The sequence below is a fragment of the Acartia tonsa genome, chromosome 8, assembly GCF_053477335.1.
Source record: "Acartia tonsa isolate MP-2025a chromosome 8, ASM5347733v1, whole genome shotgun sequence".
NCBI lineage: Eukaryota > Metazoa > Arthropoda > Copepoda > Calanoida > Acartiidae > Acartia > Acartia tonsa.
This window is the reverse complement of record NC_137267.1, coordinates 26,981,026-27,000,515: the sequence shown is the minus strand read 5'-3', so window position 1 is coordinate 27,000,515 and position 19,490 is coordinate 26,981,026. Positions and strand designations below refer to the sequence as shown.

The following is a 19,490-nucleotide window of genomic DNA, read 5'->3' as shown; positions in this document are numbered from 1 at the left end:
ATCAATTTATCATCCATTGTCTTATCTCTCAAGATCCCTGCAACTTACCTCTCTGATTCAATAGATGTTCCATTATCAAGTGTAATAGTTTGAGATATGAATAATCTTGGATAACCAGTAACAGATAAATCCTGGATACCAGCTACGCCACAGCTTATCTAAAATAGTATCCTTAAAATAAAGTAAAATGATCTCTGTCTGTGTGTATCGAGGGATCTCGCTAACCACTGAACCGATATGGTTCTCCTTTACAGCTTAGCTTCTAAGTTCTCATAGGTCCTGGGTTTATAACTATTTCTGTGGAGGGTTCCACCACCCTCCCAACAGAAACTGCCTTACCAAAAAATAACTTTTAACTTTTTCTTTTTAAAACTACAAAAACTAGTACCCCCAGGGCCCCCCCCCCCCCCTCCCTAGAGGCCTTTAGGGCATTGCCGTTAGTTTATTGTAAAGCAGCTACTTCAAACTAGAGCCATTCGTCTGTTTGTCCGTCTATAACTCTGATCTACATATGATTGAATATCTAAACTAATCTCACTTGAATATTTTTAAACTAAAAGTCTCTCTCTCTCACACACACAATCTCTCCCTCTTATTCCCCCTCACTTTCTCTCTATCTCTCTCTTTACCCATCTCTCTTTCTCTCTCTCTTTATTTTTTTTCATTTCATTCTTTCTATCTTTCACCCTACATTCTCTTTAATGATTTAGCTTCTTTCTCTTTATTTTTTCTTCTTTCTTTCTAACTTTCACCCTACATTCTACTTTATGTTCTTTCTCTTTACTTTTCTTCTTTTTTTCTCTTACATCCTCTTTAATTCTCTCATATCTCTTTAGAGTTAAGCCCTTATTTTATCTTAACCATCTCAGCTTTGCTTCTATTTGGCGAAATCGTCTCTGTTCAACTTGTAAGTATACAGACAGAATATAATTGTGTGCTTTATAAACAAGAATAATTATAAAACAACAAACTTGTATTTATTTTAGAGTCATATCATTTATACAAGCCAATAAATAATAAAAAAGCGAAAAGCAGTTAATGGAAATATTATTGAATAAACTTTAAACTTTTTTAATCACATTAATTGACCGATCCAAGTTATAGAGTAGCATCGCTATTTTAAATTCGAAAACAACACATTCCCGCAATGAAGTCCAAGTGTTTTTTTAGGTTGTTTAATTAGGAGATTTAGGTTTTAAAGAGAAAATTTAATGTATTTTTAATAGTTTTGAGGGGGTTAAAAGTAGGGGTTTAAATGTTGATTGGGGTAAACCCCCCTTTTACACCACCCCCATTTCTTTGAAGTCCATGCATACCTGTATCTGTTTAGGCGTGTCAGAATATATCCAATTTGAGTAGATGCCTTTGATGGAAATACTTGGCACAGATGAAATTATGGAAACAGTTGTAAATCCGGAACCTTGCCGTCCAACTGAATCCAATACTTGGGCTCTGTAAAGAAAAATATTTTATGATTTAAAACAAGCATGAATACGTTGAATAGCACTAGCGAAGCTGTTTAAATACTTCTAGTAGTAGATAGAGAGAAAGGGAAGAAGGGAAAAAAGAAAAAGAGATAGAGAGATAAGGAAGATAAAGATATATAAAAGGAGATTGGGAGAGAAAACAAGAAAGACATAGTGAGATAGGAAGAGAGAAAGAAAAGAGGGAATAAGAGATAAAATAAGACATACTCAGTTTAGACACGCTCACTTATAGAGTAGCTCCACTTGGAGATACGAAAAGTGTTATGTGTGACGTCATAAAATTACGCCTAAAAAGGAAGGATGAGAGGAGAAGTGGGAAAGGAAACCGCTAAAAAGAAATTGATTTAGACGTATTTTTATGACGTCACACATGACATTTTCCGTATCTCCGCTCCGCTAATAACAAATAGAATTCTTTAATTTTTATTTCAGAAACTATTATTGATTAATTATAATATGCATATTACCTGAAAATAACTTTATAAACTGAATCTAGGCCAGACTCGGAAATGAGCTTCTTTATTGGTATGTGGAATTCCCAGGCACCATTAAACTAAATTGGATTTTTAGAATATTAACTTCATTTATCTTCAGTGTAAGATTAGCCTTAATTGCTTGTACACAAAAGTTTACATAAAGAAAAAAACATTTTCTTAAATGTAGTAATACTAATATTGGGCTGTTAAGTCCCCAAAGTTTTCTTATTCGTTGGCTGAAAACTTTAGGGGCCTTTTTGAATTTTGATTGGTGGATTTATTAGTCGAGTGTCCAAACATTTCAACCACTAATTGCCATCCCAGAGAGACAGGGGATATTGGGCTATTTAAGGCCCCAAAGTTTTCTTATTCGCTGGCTAAAAAACTTTAGGGGCCTTATTGAATTTTGATTGGTGGATTTATTAGTCGAGTATCTGAACATTTCAACCAATATCGTAATCCCAAGGAGGGAGGGGACATAAGGCTGTTTAAGTCCCCAACGTTTTCTTATTCGTTGGCTAAAAACTCTAGGTACCTTATTGAATTTTGATTGGTGGATTTATTAGTCGAGTGTCCAAACATTTCAACCACTAATTGTCATCGCAGAGAGACAGGGGATATTGGGCTATTTAAGGTCCCAAAGTTTTCTTATTCGCTGGCTAAAAAACTTTAGGGGCCTTATTGAATTTTGATTGGTGGATTTATTAGTCGAGTGTCCAAATATTTCAACCACTAATTGTAATCCCAGGGAGGGCAGGGACATTGGGCTGTTTAAGTCCCCAACGTTTTCTTATTCGTTGGCTAAAAACTTTAGGTTCCTTATCGAATTTTGATTGGTGGATTTAATGGTCGAGGGTCCAAACATTATAGCCACTAATTTAAATCTAGAGAAGGGGAATTTTATATATTATCACTGGGGATGTATTTCAATTTATCATACATTGTCTTAAACCTTTAGATCCCTGAATGATACCTATTATATCAATCTCTTATAGACGTGTCCCTCTCTTGAAGAATTGTTATACCTAATTCTTAGCATTATGGGAAGCTAGGAAAGAAAGTAAATTAGTCTCAACCATCCTAAGATTATGGGAAGCTAGGAAAGAAAGTAAAATAGTCTCAACCATCCTAAGATTATGGGAAGCTAGGAAAGATAGTAAAATAGTCTCAACCATCCTAAGATTATGGGAAGCTAGGAAAGATAGTAAAATAGTCTCAACCATCCTAAGAATTGAAATAAATAACCTTACCCCATTCTAAAACCTGTAATAACTTACTACTTAATATAACAAATCCTTGTTTTGTTGACCCGGGCCTTTTTCTTCCCGTCTAGAACTGCAATGGAAATTGAATAGTAATAAACAGAAGTCTGATATTTTTACCTTTGTCATCGGAGAATCTTCATTTGTAATTTGACAATCAACAATATAATCTTCCCTGAAACAGCAGCAGAAATCAACACAGATACCCAAGGGGTGAGGGGGTAATAACCACCCTCTTTATTTTACAAATCATGAGATTTTACATTTCATACGCTAAAATGTGATAATTTTTTGGCAAACATATTATATATAGTCTATGAAACAAGGCTTTATAGAACTAGTTGTGCATGTTGTGCACTAATCATAATATAGATATGCTGTTATTTCAGAAATTATAAAATCTAAATTTTACCTGTATTTATTAACCATCTGAATGTTGTAGTTGAAGCCAAGCTTGGAATGAATAAAGGACCAGGCGGGGTCGGATACGGGAACAGACTTAACCTTTCCATTTTCTAAACAAGGATAAACATATAAATGAAAGCAAAGCTGCACAACAAGTCATACTCATCATATTCATCCATCGAAAATTACTTAAAATGCACACTTTTAATGTGAACTGAACGCACTTTCCTATTATTTTTTTTATAAATGCTACATACCTTATCGTTCGGGGAATCATCATTTAAAAAAAATATGGGATAGTTTTCTTCCTGCGAACTAATAAAAAGGCTATGGTCTATATAGTAATTTTTTTACGATTAACATACGGAGGATACACAGTTAATGTAGAAAAGCTTAGAATTTCAAATAACCACCTTTTTAATTGTTATAAGAAAAAAATACTTTAGACCAGTAGCGTGCATAGGGATTCCCCATGGGGGTGTGAATCCTTTAGAAGGTGAAAAAAGGTAAGGCTTCCTTCTTAATATCATGTTTTAGGTATGTGTTGACAACCCCCCCTTACGCACGCTACTGATTTAGACCAGCAATTTTTCCCAATAAATATAAAATTTGAAACTAAATTGGTTTTTATTATAAAATGAGAGCATATCCTGTTGAAAATTTTAAGTACTTTCCAATGCATTTTTGTATTGAATTACAACTTTAGATAAATTTCATTGCAAATTGAAATATAAAATTTCTGAGTATATAAGAGTAGCAGAAATTCAAAGGTTATAAATTATAGATAGGAATCCAGGTAGAATGTTTGGCCTAAATAACATGAAAACAAATTAGAACCATTGATAATATTAATAGTTATTTGTAATACATATTTAAAAATCAAAAAGTGCAGTGTAATGTTATTTTATAAATTAGAAAGTTTTTTTTGTCTGAAGCTTAAGATCTCAATAGCTACTGAACCGGTTGAGTAAGCTTATCATAGCTCCTTCGGTGGTTTGTTTTCAGATTTAAGTCATGGGATGGTTTAAAGCTATTTTTCTAGTCCCTCTCCGTCCCTTCTAATACAGCGCCCCCTAGAGGCCCTAGTCTAATAGAATGCACGATAAGTTTTTAATATTTTCTAAATTCTCAATGTTTTGAATTCTATCAATCCTCCCTATTCTGAGGAGAAATGATACATTCATAGATGATATATATTTAAACTTTTAAATTTTCTATCAATTTGAATATTGAAGAATATGAAATATAAGGACAAGCTTTTCCCTGCGGATATCAACTTCCAACTTTTTCCATCAACCAATATTTCTCTTAAATGTAAAGTTAGTTTAAGCAAATATAGGTAAAATTATGTGTTGAAACTTTCCTTTGCTTAATTCCAGTCATTTTAATGTTTAATTTTTTAGATTGATATTTTTGAAAAATCCTTATGATAAAAATTCTTCTAACCGCTGAACCGATATGGTCATAATTTACAGAGTAACTTCTCATAGATCCTAGTTACCTTGCAAACACAAATCCCCACCCTAATTTAAATTTTAAAAATTGAAAATTAGGGATGGTGGATATATTTTTTTCTTCTTATTCCTAAGACCTACCTATTCCTCTGGTGCCCTAACCCGGCAGGGCAACAAATACCCTATATAACCTAACCTGACCTATTCTAAAGTTAATATGCACCAACAACAAAAACAGTTACCTGAATATAGAACGGCAGTAACATTTAATTCACCTCTAACAGGCATCGCTGAAAATATCATGTAATAATAGTTATTCATAGTTAATGATAGTTATTTATCGCATCGTATTATAAACAGCTTTCCGCGGATATAGAATGTACAATTATAAGATTAAAACTAATTTTTATCCCCGAGATGCCGAAGGCACGGGCTTTGAAAAAAAAAATGTTACAAACTGCGATAATACAGGATAATGTTTAAGGACATACTTACATTTTTAGGACTTGATTATAGAGATGCTTCGCTTATTACATTATACTTTGTTGTCCTAGGAAACAGTATTTAAGGGTAGATTAATTTATTCTTCATTGTGATGTCACTGTACCCTTGCAATAAAAGTTTACCTGTTTTATAATATCTAGCAAAGATAGGTAGAGCCATACATGATGTTGAACTTGTAATTTCACTTTTACTCAATAATTGTATTTCAATATTGTCACTAGACTGCAAGGATGACACATAAAATCCACTTTCAAACACCTTAAAAAGCAAATAGTATCATAAAAGGTTTCCTGTCCGTTCATCTTCATTTAAGATTAAGATAAGCATCAGAAACTATAATATTTAGAGTTTTTAAGTTAAAAAAAGCATTCTTTTATGAAAAAACTAGTTGACTCGTCCCTAGATACTAAGGGAGGGCAAATGGGATCAGTAAAAAACCTAAAACCACCACAGGACCAGTAGGTAAACTTATAAAGCGTACTATCAACAGTTTTCAAGATATTAAGCTTCAAATAAAAAATTTAGTACTTTATATTATAGAATGATTTTTACTAACCCTTCAAACAAATATTTTGTGAGCTATACTGTAGCATAAAGTTTATTACGGAAATGTTTCCTTTTTATCAAAACTTATTTCGACAGTAGAGTAGTAAAAAATTGGCAATGGTTGACACATTATCGACAGGAAATTATTTAAGTAACATTGACAAATATAATTATGCGAACTTTTTGGGCATTAGTTAAAATTGGTTATGGCTTATATTTCATCGACATAACGACATGCTTTTGTTGATCTAATAAGCACACTAAACTTTAACAGTGATGAGAATATTATTTGCATAATCTTGCTTAATCCATATCTTTCAGTTAAATAAATAAAACTATTATAAAGTGTTCAAACTTTTATACAGCCATAATGGGGATAGAAGTAGTGGAGGGGAATAGGCAAGAAATAATAATATTTTGCAAGAAAATATTTAATTTAAAACCCAAGTTCTGTAACTGCTACAAAATTTTTTTTTGAGGAATGAACATTTTTAACGGGAACATATAACTTAAGATAAAAGTGGTCTGGATTACTAAAAAATTTCTTGAAAATTGTGTATAAATCGGTAAAGCGGTTTATGAGATCTTACAGGACATCAATTACATACGTACATATAGACAAACATCCAGTTACTTTGTAATGTTTGACACGTTTGATGTATGCTTTTAATAAGAAATCACCTTGTTATTAATATAAGATTTGATGGACCATTTTCCGAGTGGTGTAGATTCTCTCAATTTATAATTTAGTTCTACTCCAGATTCATCTAGCAGCCTTTTACTCCACTCAAACGCTTCATACCCTAAATGGTAATATGAATATATTTATACAAATGGTTAAACTATGATTAAATATTCTATAATGGATAGTTTTAAAAATTATAATGTTTAACCCTTAGCCCTTAGCCTGAATTCTTTAAATTCTAGAGGGGTGGGAAGTTGTCAAAGAAAAATTCCCCCACCCCATTTCAATTATACCCCAAGGGTAAATTTTTTATGGGGGATTTCCTCAATCACACCACTCCTAACCGGAATAATTTAATGACGCTGTTTCTGACCAAAAAAAATCATTTTACTTATTGATAATGAAATGTTTGAAAATGATAATAAATTTACCTTCAGGTGTAAAAAGCTTGACATCTGCTAGCACTGGAGTACCCACAGATATCCGAGATAACAGCTCAAGACGTATATCAACTAAATATTTTTATCAATGAAAATTAATGATTATAAGATGAACTTGGCGGTTTCCAGAAAAGTGCATAGTTACCGTTCCCGTAGGGATAATTTTTCGTGTTTTAGTGATTTACTTTAGGTTTTATTGGGTTTAGAGTAGCCCATCGTGGATTAGGCACCTTCAGGAAAAGCACAAAGGACCATTTGTACCCTATAACCTCAAAAAGTGCTTAAACAATTGAAAAACTATTTTGAAAAAAATTTTAATTTTAAATGATTTTGACCTTCCATCCTTAAACTTCTAATTCTAGTTTTTTAAAAAAAACTTGGAGGGGTTGAATTTTTTCTAGGGGCAACTTCTCTTGCAATTATCTTCCCCCAAATAATTGAAAATCTTCCCGGGACCTATGAGAAACTACATTGTAAATAAGAACCATATCAGTCCAGCGATTAGCGAGATCCTCCAGTACACACAGACAAACAGACAGACATCCTGTTACTTTTATATGAGTATTATAAAATTCTACCTGATTGCCCAGGAATGTAAACAGGTTGTGCAGTGACAATAGAAACTTGTGGTATTGGTCTGTGAATTGTTAATGCCTCCATTATATCAAATTTCTCTCCCTTGAACTGTCTATACTCGTTTCCAAAAATCTAAAAAATAAATTTGAAAAAAAAGTTTTTTTGGGGGTTGGCATTTTATATCATTGGCCAATTTAAAAGTATAATAAAAGGTGTAGGCTGTATTTTTTAAAGAGAATATTTATCTTATAAGGTTGGCTGGTAATTTCCCGAACTTTTCTGGACCTATATAAAGCTTATATGTAGAGTGAACAAAATTAGTGCAGAAGATCTATATTATACAAACACAAACATCCTATATCTTTTATTAAGGTCTTAACGAATTCGTTTTTAGTGAAAATGTTTACTATCTATATATTTTCTCGTAATCTCTTAATTGCTCTTATAAAACAGTTAGGGGGTTGAAACATCTTTATAGTAGTTGAAATAAAATACATCATAGGAAATAAGACCAGTTTATCAATATTCACATAAAGAGATAAAATCTTTATGAAAAGAATGAATATACACGTTCTTTAAAGTGTCCAACCAATAAATTTAATCTGTGTTTTGATAATTTGTCTATCATAATTGGAGCTGTAATGTGGATCCAAATGATCTAATCTAGTCTTGAAACATTTATTAAAACTATCAGTGTTCATACTATTTCACCAATAATAATCTAAAGAAGGTATAATTTTGGAGTATAAGAACCCTAATTATTATTATTATTCTTGAAAAAAATTCTATTGCTAAAAGTTGGTTTTAACCTCATAACTTTAAAACCAAAAACATCTTTATTGGGAAATAAAAACTAGCAGTGTCCAAACATTTCAACCAATAAATTCATTCTATAGAAAGGGTAAGTTTATACAACATGTGCATTAATAAAAAATTGGTTTAAACCTTCTAACTGTAAAAGTAAAGAGTCCAGTCTTATAAACTTTTAATTCGAGAAGTATCTTTTCTCTCAGACTTTCATCTCTCAACAGAAAGATTTCTTCAAGATTGGTTTTAATTAAAAGTTCCCCGGGGAGTAAACAAGATAATTTGGTAGGGAAAAGGGGGAGGGTTGGCATCTTTTGATTAGAAAACAAGCTGGTATAATACCATAAACTTACGGCATGTCCAAGAAAAGTCCCCCCCCCCCCCTCCACACAACACTCTAATTCATTTTATATACGCCTGTTTCTAGGTCCTGTAGGTGATCTAACCTATCAGGACTCTTCTTTATACACCTAATAAACCCAACCTAATTTTATGTATAGAATATAAACATGACTATTTTAAATGAAAACCTATGTCTATTGAAATTAAATGAAGATTTTTATGAACAGATACAATTTCTGTAGAACGTCTGAAAAATATTTTCCTAATTTTGCAAGAAAAAAACCTAAGAGGCGCAAAATTTCATCTACTTTTTTATTAAATAGATTTCCAATTTTAAAAGTGTGCCTAGTTTGAAAAAGGCCAAAAATAAAGGCATTTTGTAGAAAGCGGTGTAAAGCTCGTTTTTTTGGCGTTTAGCGCACCATTTATCTGACCCATAACCCTGAGTGACGGAAGTACAGAGCAACCTCTACATATAGAGTAGATGCGCAAATAAAAATATTTTGTCACCTTAACATGATAAAGAACTCCATCAGCCAGGTGATCTGGAACCTATAAACAAAACAAAAAATTGTTTTATTCTGCAGATCTTAAAAAACGGAGCAAACAGCTTAAAGATTGTGCAACCCAACCCGTATCTTTAATATAAGAGAGAGAAAAACTGCAAGGATCAATAACTCTGCGGGACTATTCTAAACCCTACTTAACTTAACCTAACTTAAAATAAACATTTAAAATACGTTTTATTCTAAAACTTTGTCTATGTCTTAGGTATAAAGTTGCCTACAGTTATACATATAAGAAAGCAAGGAAATACAATAAATGATATTTTAATAGAACTGGTAAACCTTTAGCTGTATTAGTTTGCTGGTTCCAGGTAAAATCTCTGTTTCCTCCTGTTCTATCTCTGCCTGGTCTCTCAACAGGCAAGCTGTGACTTGAACAAGTCGGATTCGATCCTGGCATAAAATAATAAAATATCAAGACCTTTTTGTTAATGTGTAAAAGTATAAATTGATTTGTTGGCAGATAAAAAGATAAAATTGGTCTATTGATTTGTAAGTTTAATCGTTTATGTTTCTGACTATATGGAAAAGTGGTCGTGGCTGTCATTATATCAACATACTTTCTAAACAGGTGTTATGGCAATATTTAGATAAAAATGTACAATTCTAAGATTAATACCAGGTTTGTTAGCCCCGTGATCCCGATTAATGGATGTAATGCGATACGATACATAATTTTTTAGTATGAATTATAGCCGGTTCTAGTCCAGCGTAATTTAATCGGTTTCGAAGCCATACTATAAAAAGTGTTACCTGAGGTATTTTACTTGCCAGCAGATTTACATGGATATTATATGTGCGGCCTTCCACTAATGAGCGCGGGGCAAGTATCACATATTCCCTAAATTATTTAATTGATAAAGTAACAAGTTTTTTAATGTATATTAAGATCTCGCAAACCACTGCTATTGATTTCTCCGTTTTAGGGAAGATTTGCATAGCTCCCAAAATAGTTTTAAGCTATCATATTTTTAAATTAAGGTCTCTGTATATTTTTTGGCTGTTTTCTGCCCCCAATCCCCTCATTGTATCGCAGTGTCCTTAGATGGTAGGGATGCAGCCGCCAGTTCGTAATAGTGCAGCTATTTAAAAATTAGGGTATGTCCTTCCACTAGTGAACGAGGTGGAAGGATTACATATTTCCTAAATTTCAACAATAGTTTCAATCCTGACTCAGCATATGCCAACAATAAACTGCAGAGGAATCGATGTTTGTTAGTTTTAAATATAAGCTGGTTGTCTACTTGCAACTGGTGGATTAGCACCTAGCCTCTAGGTGCATCTCTCCAGATGGGAATGGACTGACCCCCCCCCCCCCCTCCATACTTTTTGAATTGCTTTGAAACTTATTCCCATATTGTCTACCCCAGAACAATACTAAGTTTCCTAGAAAACCATAATAAGATCGGTCGAGCCGTTTACGAGATTACGGCAGGCAGGTGACATTGGATTGTATATAACACTAGTCCCCAAAGTTTTACAACATATTTTCTTATTGGTTGGCTTTACAACTTTGGGGACTCTATGAAATTTTGATTGGTTGGTTTGTAAAGTTGAATGTCCATGCGTTTTAACTACTAATTTTAATCTACAGAAGAAGTAACTTTACGTATCATCAATTTATCAGCCATTGTCTTATCCCTTTAGATCCATGTACTTTTGGACAAAATTTCCCTGTTAAATTTGAAGGTGCAGACAGGGATCTAAAGGGATAAGACAATGACCGATAAACCAAAGTTTATACATACAATTAACCCTTCTGTTGATGACATTAATGGTTGAAACATTTGGACACTTAAAATAATGATCCAACCAATTATCATTCACAAAAGGTGCCCAAAGTTGTTTAGCCAACGAATAAGAAAACTCTATTATAAAACTTTGGGGACTAAAACACTAGTCCCCAAAGAGGTGCAGATGGTATGTATGATGTGACACATGTGCAACTACAAATATTTTAAATTAGAAAAAACCATTCAGTTTTTATTCATACTCGCCATATGTATAATGTATATCAAGGGCGATAGGATTTTTTTTGCATTTTGGGGGAAGCGGTAATTGAACAAGGATGACAATATCCATAAGTAGCGAAGCACAAAAAATCCTGGATTGACACAAAGTAAATTATCAATAAAATGTTCAAATGTTAGTCAAAAGAAATCAGAGTTCTAGTTTTAATAGCGGCTGAGAATCCTCATTTCCTATATAGTGTTATGGACTGATGGAAGGATATACATAGTGAATTATAGAGAAGCTTCGCTAATAAAAACTGGAAAGGAGTGGAAATTGGACAATAATTTGGTGACCTTTATTAAATCTCGATAGAGCAGTACAATTTTTCTTAATTAAGAAATTGTTACATTATTAAGTGCTATTAAATTGAAAACAATAATTTAGCTGTGGCCCTGGATGATACTCTGCTGGTATCTGATGGCCGTCAGGATATCAACAAATATCGCAAGGATATCAAGTTTTAATTTTCAGATATGTATAATCATGATATTTGAATAATAAATATTTATTAGACTTTTAAAATTTATAAACAGAATTTTTTTTAAAAAGGGGGTGGAGTGAAGGGGGGGGTCGAGATATGAGACAACTTAAAAGAGGCTATAAAATATCATTTTTTTCTATTTTTAAGGAGATAGATGGATATATGTTAGCGGCGCATAATCTTCTGAGTTTAAAATACCTTATTGTCTCTACAAAACTAAAATAAAACTTACGGTGAACTACTGATAAAATTATTATCTTCTTGAGAATTAGTTAAAATCACTAAATATGTCAAAATAATCACGACAGTCTTCATCTTAAGACTTACACAAATTCGTCATAACTTTATAACTGGATTTTTAAATCACAGAATATGAGAACACAAGGTTGGTCCTCCCTCTGTGGTTTCTAAACAAATACTAAATAATATCCGAAACTATTTATGTTGGACCCAAAAGAGAGAGAGAGAGAATAGAATTCCCCCGCGCCATTTCAACCTCGTAAAATTCCCCCTCTCCCTTTACCTCCCTCCGCCCCCACCCCGCACCATCTTATAGTATTTCCCTGAACACTAAAATATACCATATTATAACATTGAACCATTTTGTAAGTTGCGTACGTACGCAATTGATAAACGTTTAACTTACATAAAAAGTTTTTTATTTCTATAGTTTTAAAAGGCGAAGCTTTTCTATCATTAGCGACCGTTCGACACGGATAGCTATTCTTGTTAATGTCCTATTGATTAAAAAATTAGCATGATGATTCCTGTACACTTACAGTTAGGTAATATTTAGAAAGCATGTTTCTCATTACAATAAATTACAATGTTATAAGCAAAGCATCACTATAAATTATCCTTAAAAATATAAGTATGTCCTGAAACAGTCTTCTGTAATTAAGCAATTTTACAACAGATCTTAGGCCAACGAAAACCCGACAATTCAATGTGTTGACATTTGGTAAAATTTTAAAAATTAATTCTTTATTTTGAGTTTGGTTCATATTTCGGTCAGAATGCTTTACAACTAGCTCTTTTATCGCTCATCTATTGTAACTTGTTGATTTTAGTAGCGTGTTGTAGTGTGTTAACACCGCCAAACTTAAATTTGAAAGTGGGAAGGCCTACCATTCCTTAGCTCATCCCAAATCATTTCACGCCCACTCATACTTTCAATATATACTATTTCTATCAATAAAATTGTTAAACATGTTTTTTTATTGCTTTTAGTAATTTAGGTCAAAGTATTTTTTAGATTAGATTTTGTGCAAGACGACTTTCAACCAAGTCTTATAGCGGATTCAAGTACAACCAATTAAAAATGGTATGACAAGGTTGCGTGATTATATAACCAGTAAAAGTAAGCAGAGTAGATTCTGGTTCCTATTTTTAATAACCGCAGTTACAATATCAATTACTAGCGGCTACGCCCCTAGAGGCCTCTAGGGGCACTTGAGGAGGGGGGAGTCGAATTTGATAACCCAATTTCTTATTTTAGATTTTAAAAAAAAATTTTTTTTTTTTTTGGGGGGGGGTATTTTTCATTTTTGGGGGGATTGGGGGTGTCCCACCCCCCAAGAAAATAGTTATAAACCTTCCCGGGACTTATGAGAAGCTACCCTGTTAAGGAGAACCCGATCGGTTCAGCGAGATCCTTCGGTACACACAGACAGACACACATCCTGTTACTTTAGTATAAGGATTTATAGGTGTAATAAAAACAAGGACAACATCCTCCTATATAATCTTAAGGCACATAAATTCAGCATGTCCCTATAATTTTTCAAAACATTTATATCATACAAGAAGTACATAAAAATATATCTATGTGTCCTTTCACTTATAGTTACCATAATATGCATGAAAATCTATACTTGAAAACTCTTTAGACGGACAAATAAATTCCTAGATACGTCAAAGCTTTTTCATACAAAAGGACATAGAAGTTTCAGTCGTCGAGAAAAACTGTTAAATAACGTAATTGCGGCCAACAACAGATTTTTTCGGGGCCGAGAAAATCAGTTGAAATATGTAATAGCAGCTAACACAAGACCAAAAGTTTAATCAAATTGAAATCATTATCGTCACTGAAGGCAATGTTAAAGTCATGCATATAGAGCAGTTTTCCAATGTGTTGACATTACTCGTAATATATTTGTTTAAACTTTGCTTTAGTGGATGTTGTAATCCTGATACATATAAAAATGACTAAAAATATTCTCACAAGCTTTATTTCAAATCTGACAATAAGTTCTAAATAATTATATTAAATATTAACAAACAAAATTAAATAACATGGATCGAGTAGGAATTATGGTCCTTTTTCGACAACTTCCGAGGCGGTTAGCGACTAAACTGTATGTCCGGTCGTTATACAAACATAACCCTAAAAAGCTGTAGAAAACTTATAATCAAAATCCCAAACAAGATCCATCAAAATTAAATATTTTAATACATCAATTTTCAATTATTTTTACATTTCCATATTTATTTACATTTTGTCTTTGTACGCTTTTCTGCTCTTTACATATTTTTCTAATTTCTAAAATCAACTTTTAATTTCGCTTCGACCACCTCCCTGGCAAAACACTGTGCATGCCACTGCACTGTATTAACATATAGTCGATAAATTGTATGTCAACACAATGCTTGTTAGTTTTACAGGAATTTTGCAACCTTTCGATGCCGTTCTGTAGTAAATCCAATATTCAATGGAGGTCGCCAATGTTTTAAACAAATTGCATTTTTCCTTTTTTCGTGAATTTTATCAGTAGAAAAATATTAAATTAACCATTAGAGGTAGAAATATTACAAATTAGAGGCGCAAAACCATGGGTTACTACGTAGATACAGAATCTTAAATTAATTCACTCTTATAATGAAAAGAATTCATACAAAATAATTTCAATTAAAAACAAAAAAAATATTCTACCTAAATTTCGGAACACAGTAATAGTGTCTGACTGATTATGACGTAACAAAAAAAATAGCCAATGAGAGGCCGTTATTGACCAATGGTAAAATTTATAGTGGCCTCTCATTGGCTATTTTTTTTTGTTACGTCATAATCAGTCAGACACTATTACTGTGTAAAAATTTCGTGCTGTTTAAAAAAGAGCAAAATATACCTAATTTTATATATTTTTGGCCCATTTTAAGAAATTACCTAATACACGCCTGAAGTCGTAGATAGAATTATTAATAGTCTTGGGTTATGTTTCAACGTAGTAATACATGTTTTTGCGCATTCAACAACTAAATTACAAATATACATTTACATATTTACAGTAAATTAAGCACAGTTTTAATGTTTCTAAGGTAGATAGAATGAGAGGTAACTAAAATGTCTTTTTTTATTAGTATTTGATATGTTGCGTGCGTTGTGCATTTACTTCTGCATGTTATCATAATCGCATTAGATGATTGCAAACACATCCAAAGGGGATGGGGCAGTTAGTTTCAACTGTTGTATAATAGGTATGCTATATTTCTAAACTTAAATCCGGATACATAACATATGCAGAAGTGAATGCACAACGTTGATTTGATTTTGAAATAGAGATCATATGATATGTAAAAATCAACCCTATTTTTTGGGGGAAAGATCTAATGAAGCTCCCCACCCTAAGATTAGGTTTTTTCTTTATTACATAAAGTTAATTGTTTAATTATAATAAATGAGCAAAATAATTTCATTTGAGCGAATGAGGTGCTTTCAAATTATTATTACATTCATATATAATATTAAAATGAAGGTGTAAATCAAATAAATAATTAAACACTAATTAAGTACAGGTTTAAGTTTTGGAAAGCCGGTCAAATCTTATTAATAGGTTCATTTATATATATAGAATAAATATGTTTATATTTTTTTTATTAAAAGTAGAATTTTCATATCATTATTTTTTCTTTAGTGTTGAAGCTCAGAAACTAATTTGTCTTGCTTTTTTCATACAGTACTTTTACACAATTTTTTTAAGCGACAAAAATTAACTTTAAAACAATGATTTAAGAAATAGATAAACCATTTTATTATATTGCTGTAAAAATTCAATTTAAATCTGTTGATAGTAGAATATACCATTTATTTGCAAGATGACCGCTACACCCCCCCCCCCCCCCCTCGCAATGTTATTTAATTCATGATTAAAATATGGGGGGGGGGGGGGGGGCACTAGGGTTCTATTAACAAAAACTGGGAATTCGTATAATCTGTTTGTACATAATTTTTGTCATAAATTACAATATCTTTAAGTCTTCTAAATTACTATATATAATGCCGTAAGAAATCATAACTTTTCTAATAATATATTAAATAACAATATAATTTAAAATGCAGGACAAACAAGTACAACTTGATCCGTAAGTAGCGCAGCTATAAAAAATAATCATGAGTGGCAATCGGATTAACATGCCAAATTTTTATTATAGATGCGCTACATTTAAAAAAAATAAAACTATAATGGCACATTTTAAGAATAAGCTGCCTATATATTATGCTGTCTTTTTATCTTATTTTTTGTATTATCCCTGCTTTGACCCTAATATATGAATGCTATATTTTTCTTCCTGGAGATACTGATGAATAATTTCAATGATTGCTCTCCATAACTCCACTAAGATCACCAAATGATTCACCAGAGGTTTCATGAGAGGAGAATGAGGTAGAGGTTGTCACCGGAGACAGAGAGGTATTTGCATCAGAGGAGGCACCACCCTCCGACATCGAGCCACCAGAGTGCGACGATTCCGAGGTGAGATCTTAAAGAGCAAGATAATTTTAACACACTGAAAATTTAGGTAAATAAAAAACTATGACTAGCAACTCAATAGCTCACTTGTCCAACAGTACCTATGTATTTATTAGGGGGACGACTGACCCACGTTAATTTTCAAAAGCCCAGTGGGCATAAAGTCTAATTTTTGTCTGTTTGTCTGTCAGTAATTCTGGTAGGGACATTTTGGTAAATCATGTTATTTTCTCGGCTTCTGACTAGGTGTTGTTTCCATTAGCCAGTGTGCATTACTTCTACAGCCGTCCGTCAGTCTGTTGGTAGTGCTACTGGTCAGTGCTTTAATGTAATTTATAAGTATCTTGTACCTGGGGAGTGTGAGGTAGGATGGAAACCAAATTCAGCAAAATATGGATGTAGCAATGCTTTACCAGCTGAGATACGATCATCTGAGTTGAATACCAACAATTTCTAAATAGAAATGATAATAGATAACAGTGGATAATAAAATAATAGTTGTAGATAATAAGGAATAATAAAACAATTAAAGGTTCACTACTCTAAGTCTCCAAACTCGTATCCCTTTGAAAATATATGGATTACACTGCTGTACCAATAATTTCAAAAAAAAGATAATAATTGAGGATAATGATGATAGAAAACAAATGGAGATAAAACACAGATAACAGATAGATAATTTGATAATAACCAAATACAAAAAGAAGATACCTATAATTAATAGAGTTAAAAGGAAATCAAGTACAGATTTTAGTCGAAATGCTAAGGAAAATAAGAGAAAATATCATAATATAATATAAATATAATGTACAATAAAATGATTTTAATATAAGAGTAATTGAAGTGTAGCCACTCTACAACCTAAGCCAAGTCACCTGTAACAAATCTAGAGCATGTTGGTCCATTTCTGGAATTATATTTGACATTGGACGAATAGGACGGCTGGCAAAGGCTTCGCGACCTAAAAAAATATATCAAATAAATGACCATAAAAAATATTTCAGTTGGTATGTCATTGCCTAATTAATAAAAGTACACTTAACTTTTATATCAATATTTTTTATAATGTGAATTTACATTACGTCTACTAACCAAAAAAAGAAAACGGGGAAAAGTTCAAAGTTCATTTGAATATATTGGCATTAAATCTTCCAGCCCACTTAGGTAAGTAGTCTCAATACTTGTGGGAGCATAACCAAGGTTTGGGTTAACCTAACCCATCTAAACAGCTTATGTAATACATACATGAAATTTTTAAGTACAATTTGATATTTGTTTTCTAAATGGTAATAATGATATTTTTCTACATATCAAAATGTTAAATTGTACCTATACTTGAGTTGCTAGGCCATTCTTCAACTGAGGGTGTCCCAAGGATTTGAAATATTTGGTTCAATTGATCAATCTAAACAAAACAAAAATTATTTTTTTTATTTAGAAGATTTTATCTGTTAGAAACACAAGTCTTTACACAATAGTAAAGTTCTCTTTACTTTAATCGTCTCCCTTCATTTATGTAAAGAAAGGACGGACGTACAGACCGACGGTAGATATTGAGTAGCTTGCAATACTATCAAAAATACGTCAACTAACGTCTAAGAAAACAAACTGGTAACCTAATATATGACCCATAAACAGACAGAATTCCATCCAATGACAAAAGTGGGGGTAAAGGGTAGTCAATGTTTACTCCCCTCAAACTTTGAAAACCTTTATTTTGATCCCCTCAAAAAAGAAAGCTTGGACGTTTCTGTTGGAAAAAACAACATAAAAATGTACCTCATATTGTCCAGGGAACAATGGTTTTCTAAGAAAAAGCTCGGCAAAGATACATCCACATGACCTATAATAAATATAAACATCAAAATTTTTGCTTGATTTATTATTAGCATTCTTGTTACAAAATTCATCTGTCTGACATAACAAGAGACTCTAGTCCGACACCTCCCTGACATATAGGGGCATCGTAGCTTAATGGTATCAAGAGTTCGAGATCAAGTCCCCAATTCAAATTTCTTTATCGCAATTCATTCACACAACTTAGCCCTGTTTGTGTTTTGTTAGGTGGATGATTATTGACTAGTTTGGATACTCCATATTCACGTAAATAACACCTGTACAACCCTTGCTAGGGTTCTTAAGGTCTAAACACCATGAAACTATGGCTACACAGTTCATACTCTCGCTAAAGAATACAATACATTTTAAGCCAGGAGTGTGTATTCTGCACTAGATTAATTTTTTCCTCTGCAAATAGATATTCCATCCGTCCCCCCCCCCCCCTAATTTTTTCCCCAAGGAGGGGGAAAAACTTTAAATGCCTTTAGTTTAATTAAGTTTTGTTCTTTATTTGATTAAATACATAACAAATATGGCTTAATTTACTTTTTTTTCTTTTTTCCACCTCCCCCCCCCCCCCTAGCAGCAAAGCTGAAAATGACAAACTTACCACAAGTCCACAGGAGTAGCATAAGAGTTTCCTAACAACACCTCTGGACTACGGTACCATAGAGTCACAACCTAAAATATATCAATTTCTTATGATATATGTGGTAAATCAGTTTTGTACATGTGTGTATTAGGAATACGTGCGAGAAAAAATAAGAAATCAATAAAACTTGATTAGTGTATGGTGAGTATCTCTATGGTTGATCATAAGAGTTTTAATGTAAATTCTAGCGCATTTTCTATAAAC

At 32.5% G+C, this 19,490-nt stretch overlaps 2 protein-coding genes across 4 annotated transcripts in view; both read right to left on the bottom strand.

Moving 5' to 3' along the window:
- Positions 1-12,455, bottom strand: part of LOC145326548 (CD109 antigen-like) — a 74,852-nt gene extending 62,397 nt beyond the window's left edge. The window contains exons 1-14 of the mRNA XM_080169919.1: positions 12,277-12,455; positions 10,304-10,391; positions 9,833-9,943; positions 9,495-9,536; positions 7,838-7,967; positions 7,251-7,331; positions 6,816-6,937; positions 5,711-5,846; positions 5,327-5,374; positions 3,638-3,740; positions 3,346-3,400; positions 1,955-2,040; positions 1,317-1,452; positions 49-158 (exon numbers count right to left, since the gene is read on the bottom strand). Of these exons, the coding sequence (XP_080026045.1) occupies positions 49-158; positions 1,317-1,452; positions 1,955-2,040; positions 3,346-3,400; positions 3,638-3,740; positions 5,327-5,374; positions 5,711-5,846; positions 6,816-6,937; positions 7,251-7,331; positions 7,838-7,967; positions 9,495-9,536; positions 9,833-9,943; positions 10,304-10,391; positions 12,277-12,359 (1,331 nt within the window). The 5' untranslated portion in view covers positions 12,360-12,455. The remainder of the gene's footprint in view (positions 1-48; positions 159-1,316; positions 1,453-1,954; positions 2,041-3,345; positions 3,401-3,637; positions 3,741-5,326; positions 5,375-5,710; positions 5,847-6,815; positions 6,938-7,250; positions 7,332-7,837; positions 7,968-9,494; positions 9,537-9,832; positions 9,944-10,303; positions 10,392-12,276) is intronic.
- Positions 12,456-14,259: 1,804 nt separating this feature from the next.
- Cdk4 (Cyclin-dependent kinase 4) overlaps positions 14,260-19,490 on the bottom strand; it is a 74,695-nt gene continuing 69,464 nt past the window's right edge. For 2 of the 3 annotated variants that reach the window (XM_080169752.1, XM_080169753.1), the window contains exons 10-15: positions 19,245-19,315; positions 18,575-18,638; positions 18,125-18,200; positions 17,671-17,756; positions 17,146-17,248; positions 15,499-16,805 (exon numbers count right to left, since the gene is read on the bottom strand). In XM_080169752.1, coding sequence (XP_080025878.1) covers positions 16,636-16,805; positions 17,146-17,248; positions 17,671-17,756; positions 18,125-18,200; positions 18,575-18,638; positions 19,245-19,315 — 570 coding nt within the window. In that variant the 3' untranslated portion in view covers positions 15,499-16,635. Of the gene's footprint in view, positions 14,884-15,278; positions 16,806-17,145; positions 17,249-17,670; positions 17,757-18,124; positions 18,201-18,574; positions 18,639-19,244; positions 19,316-19,490 lie in introns of those variants that run through there. The other variant, XR_013881904.1, reaches the window with a different exon arrangement.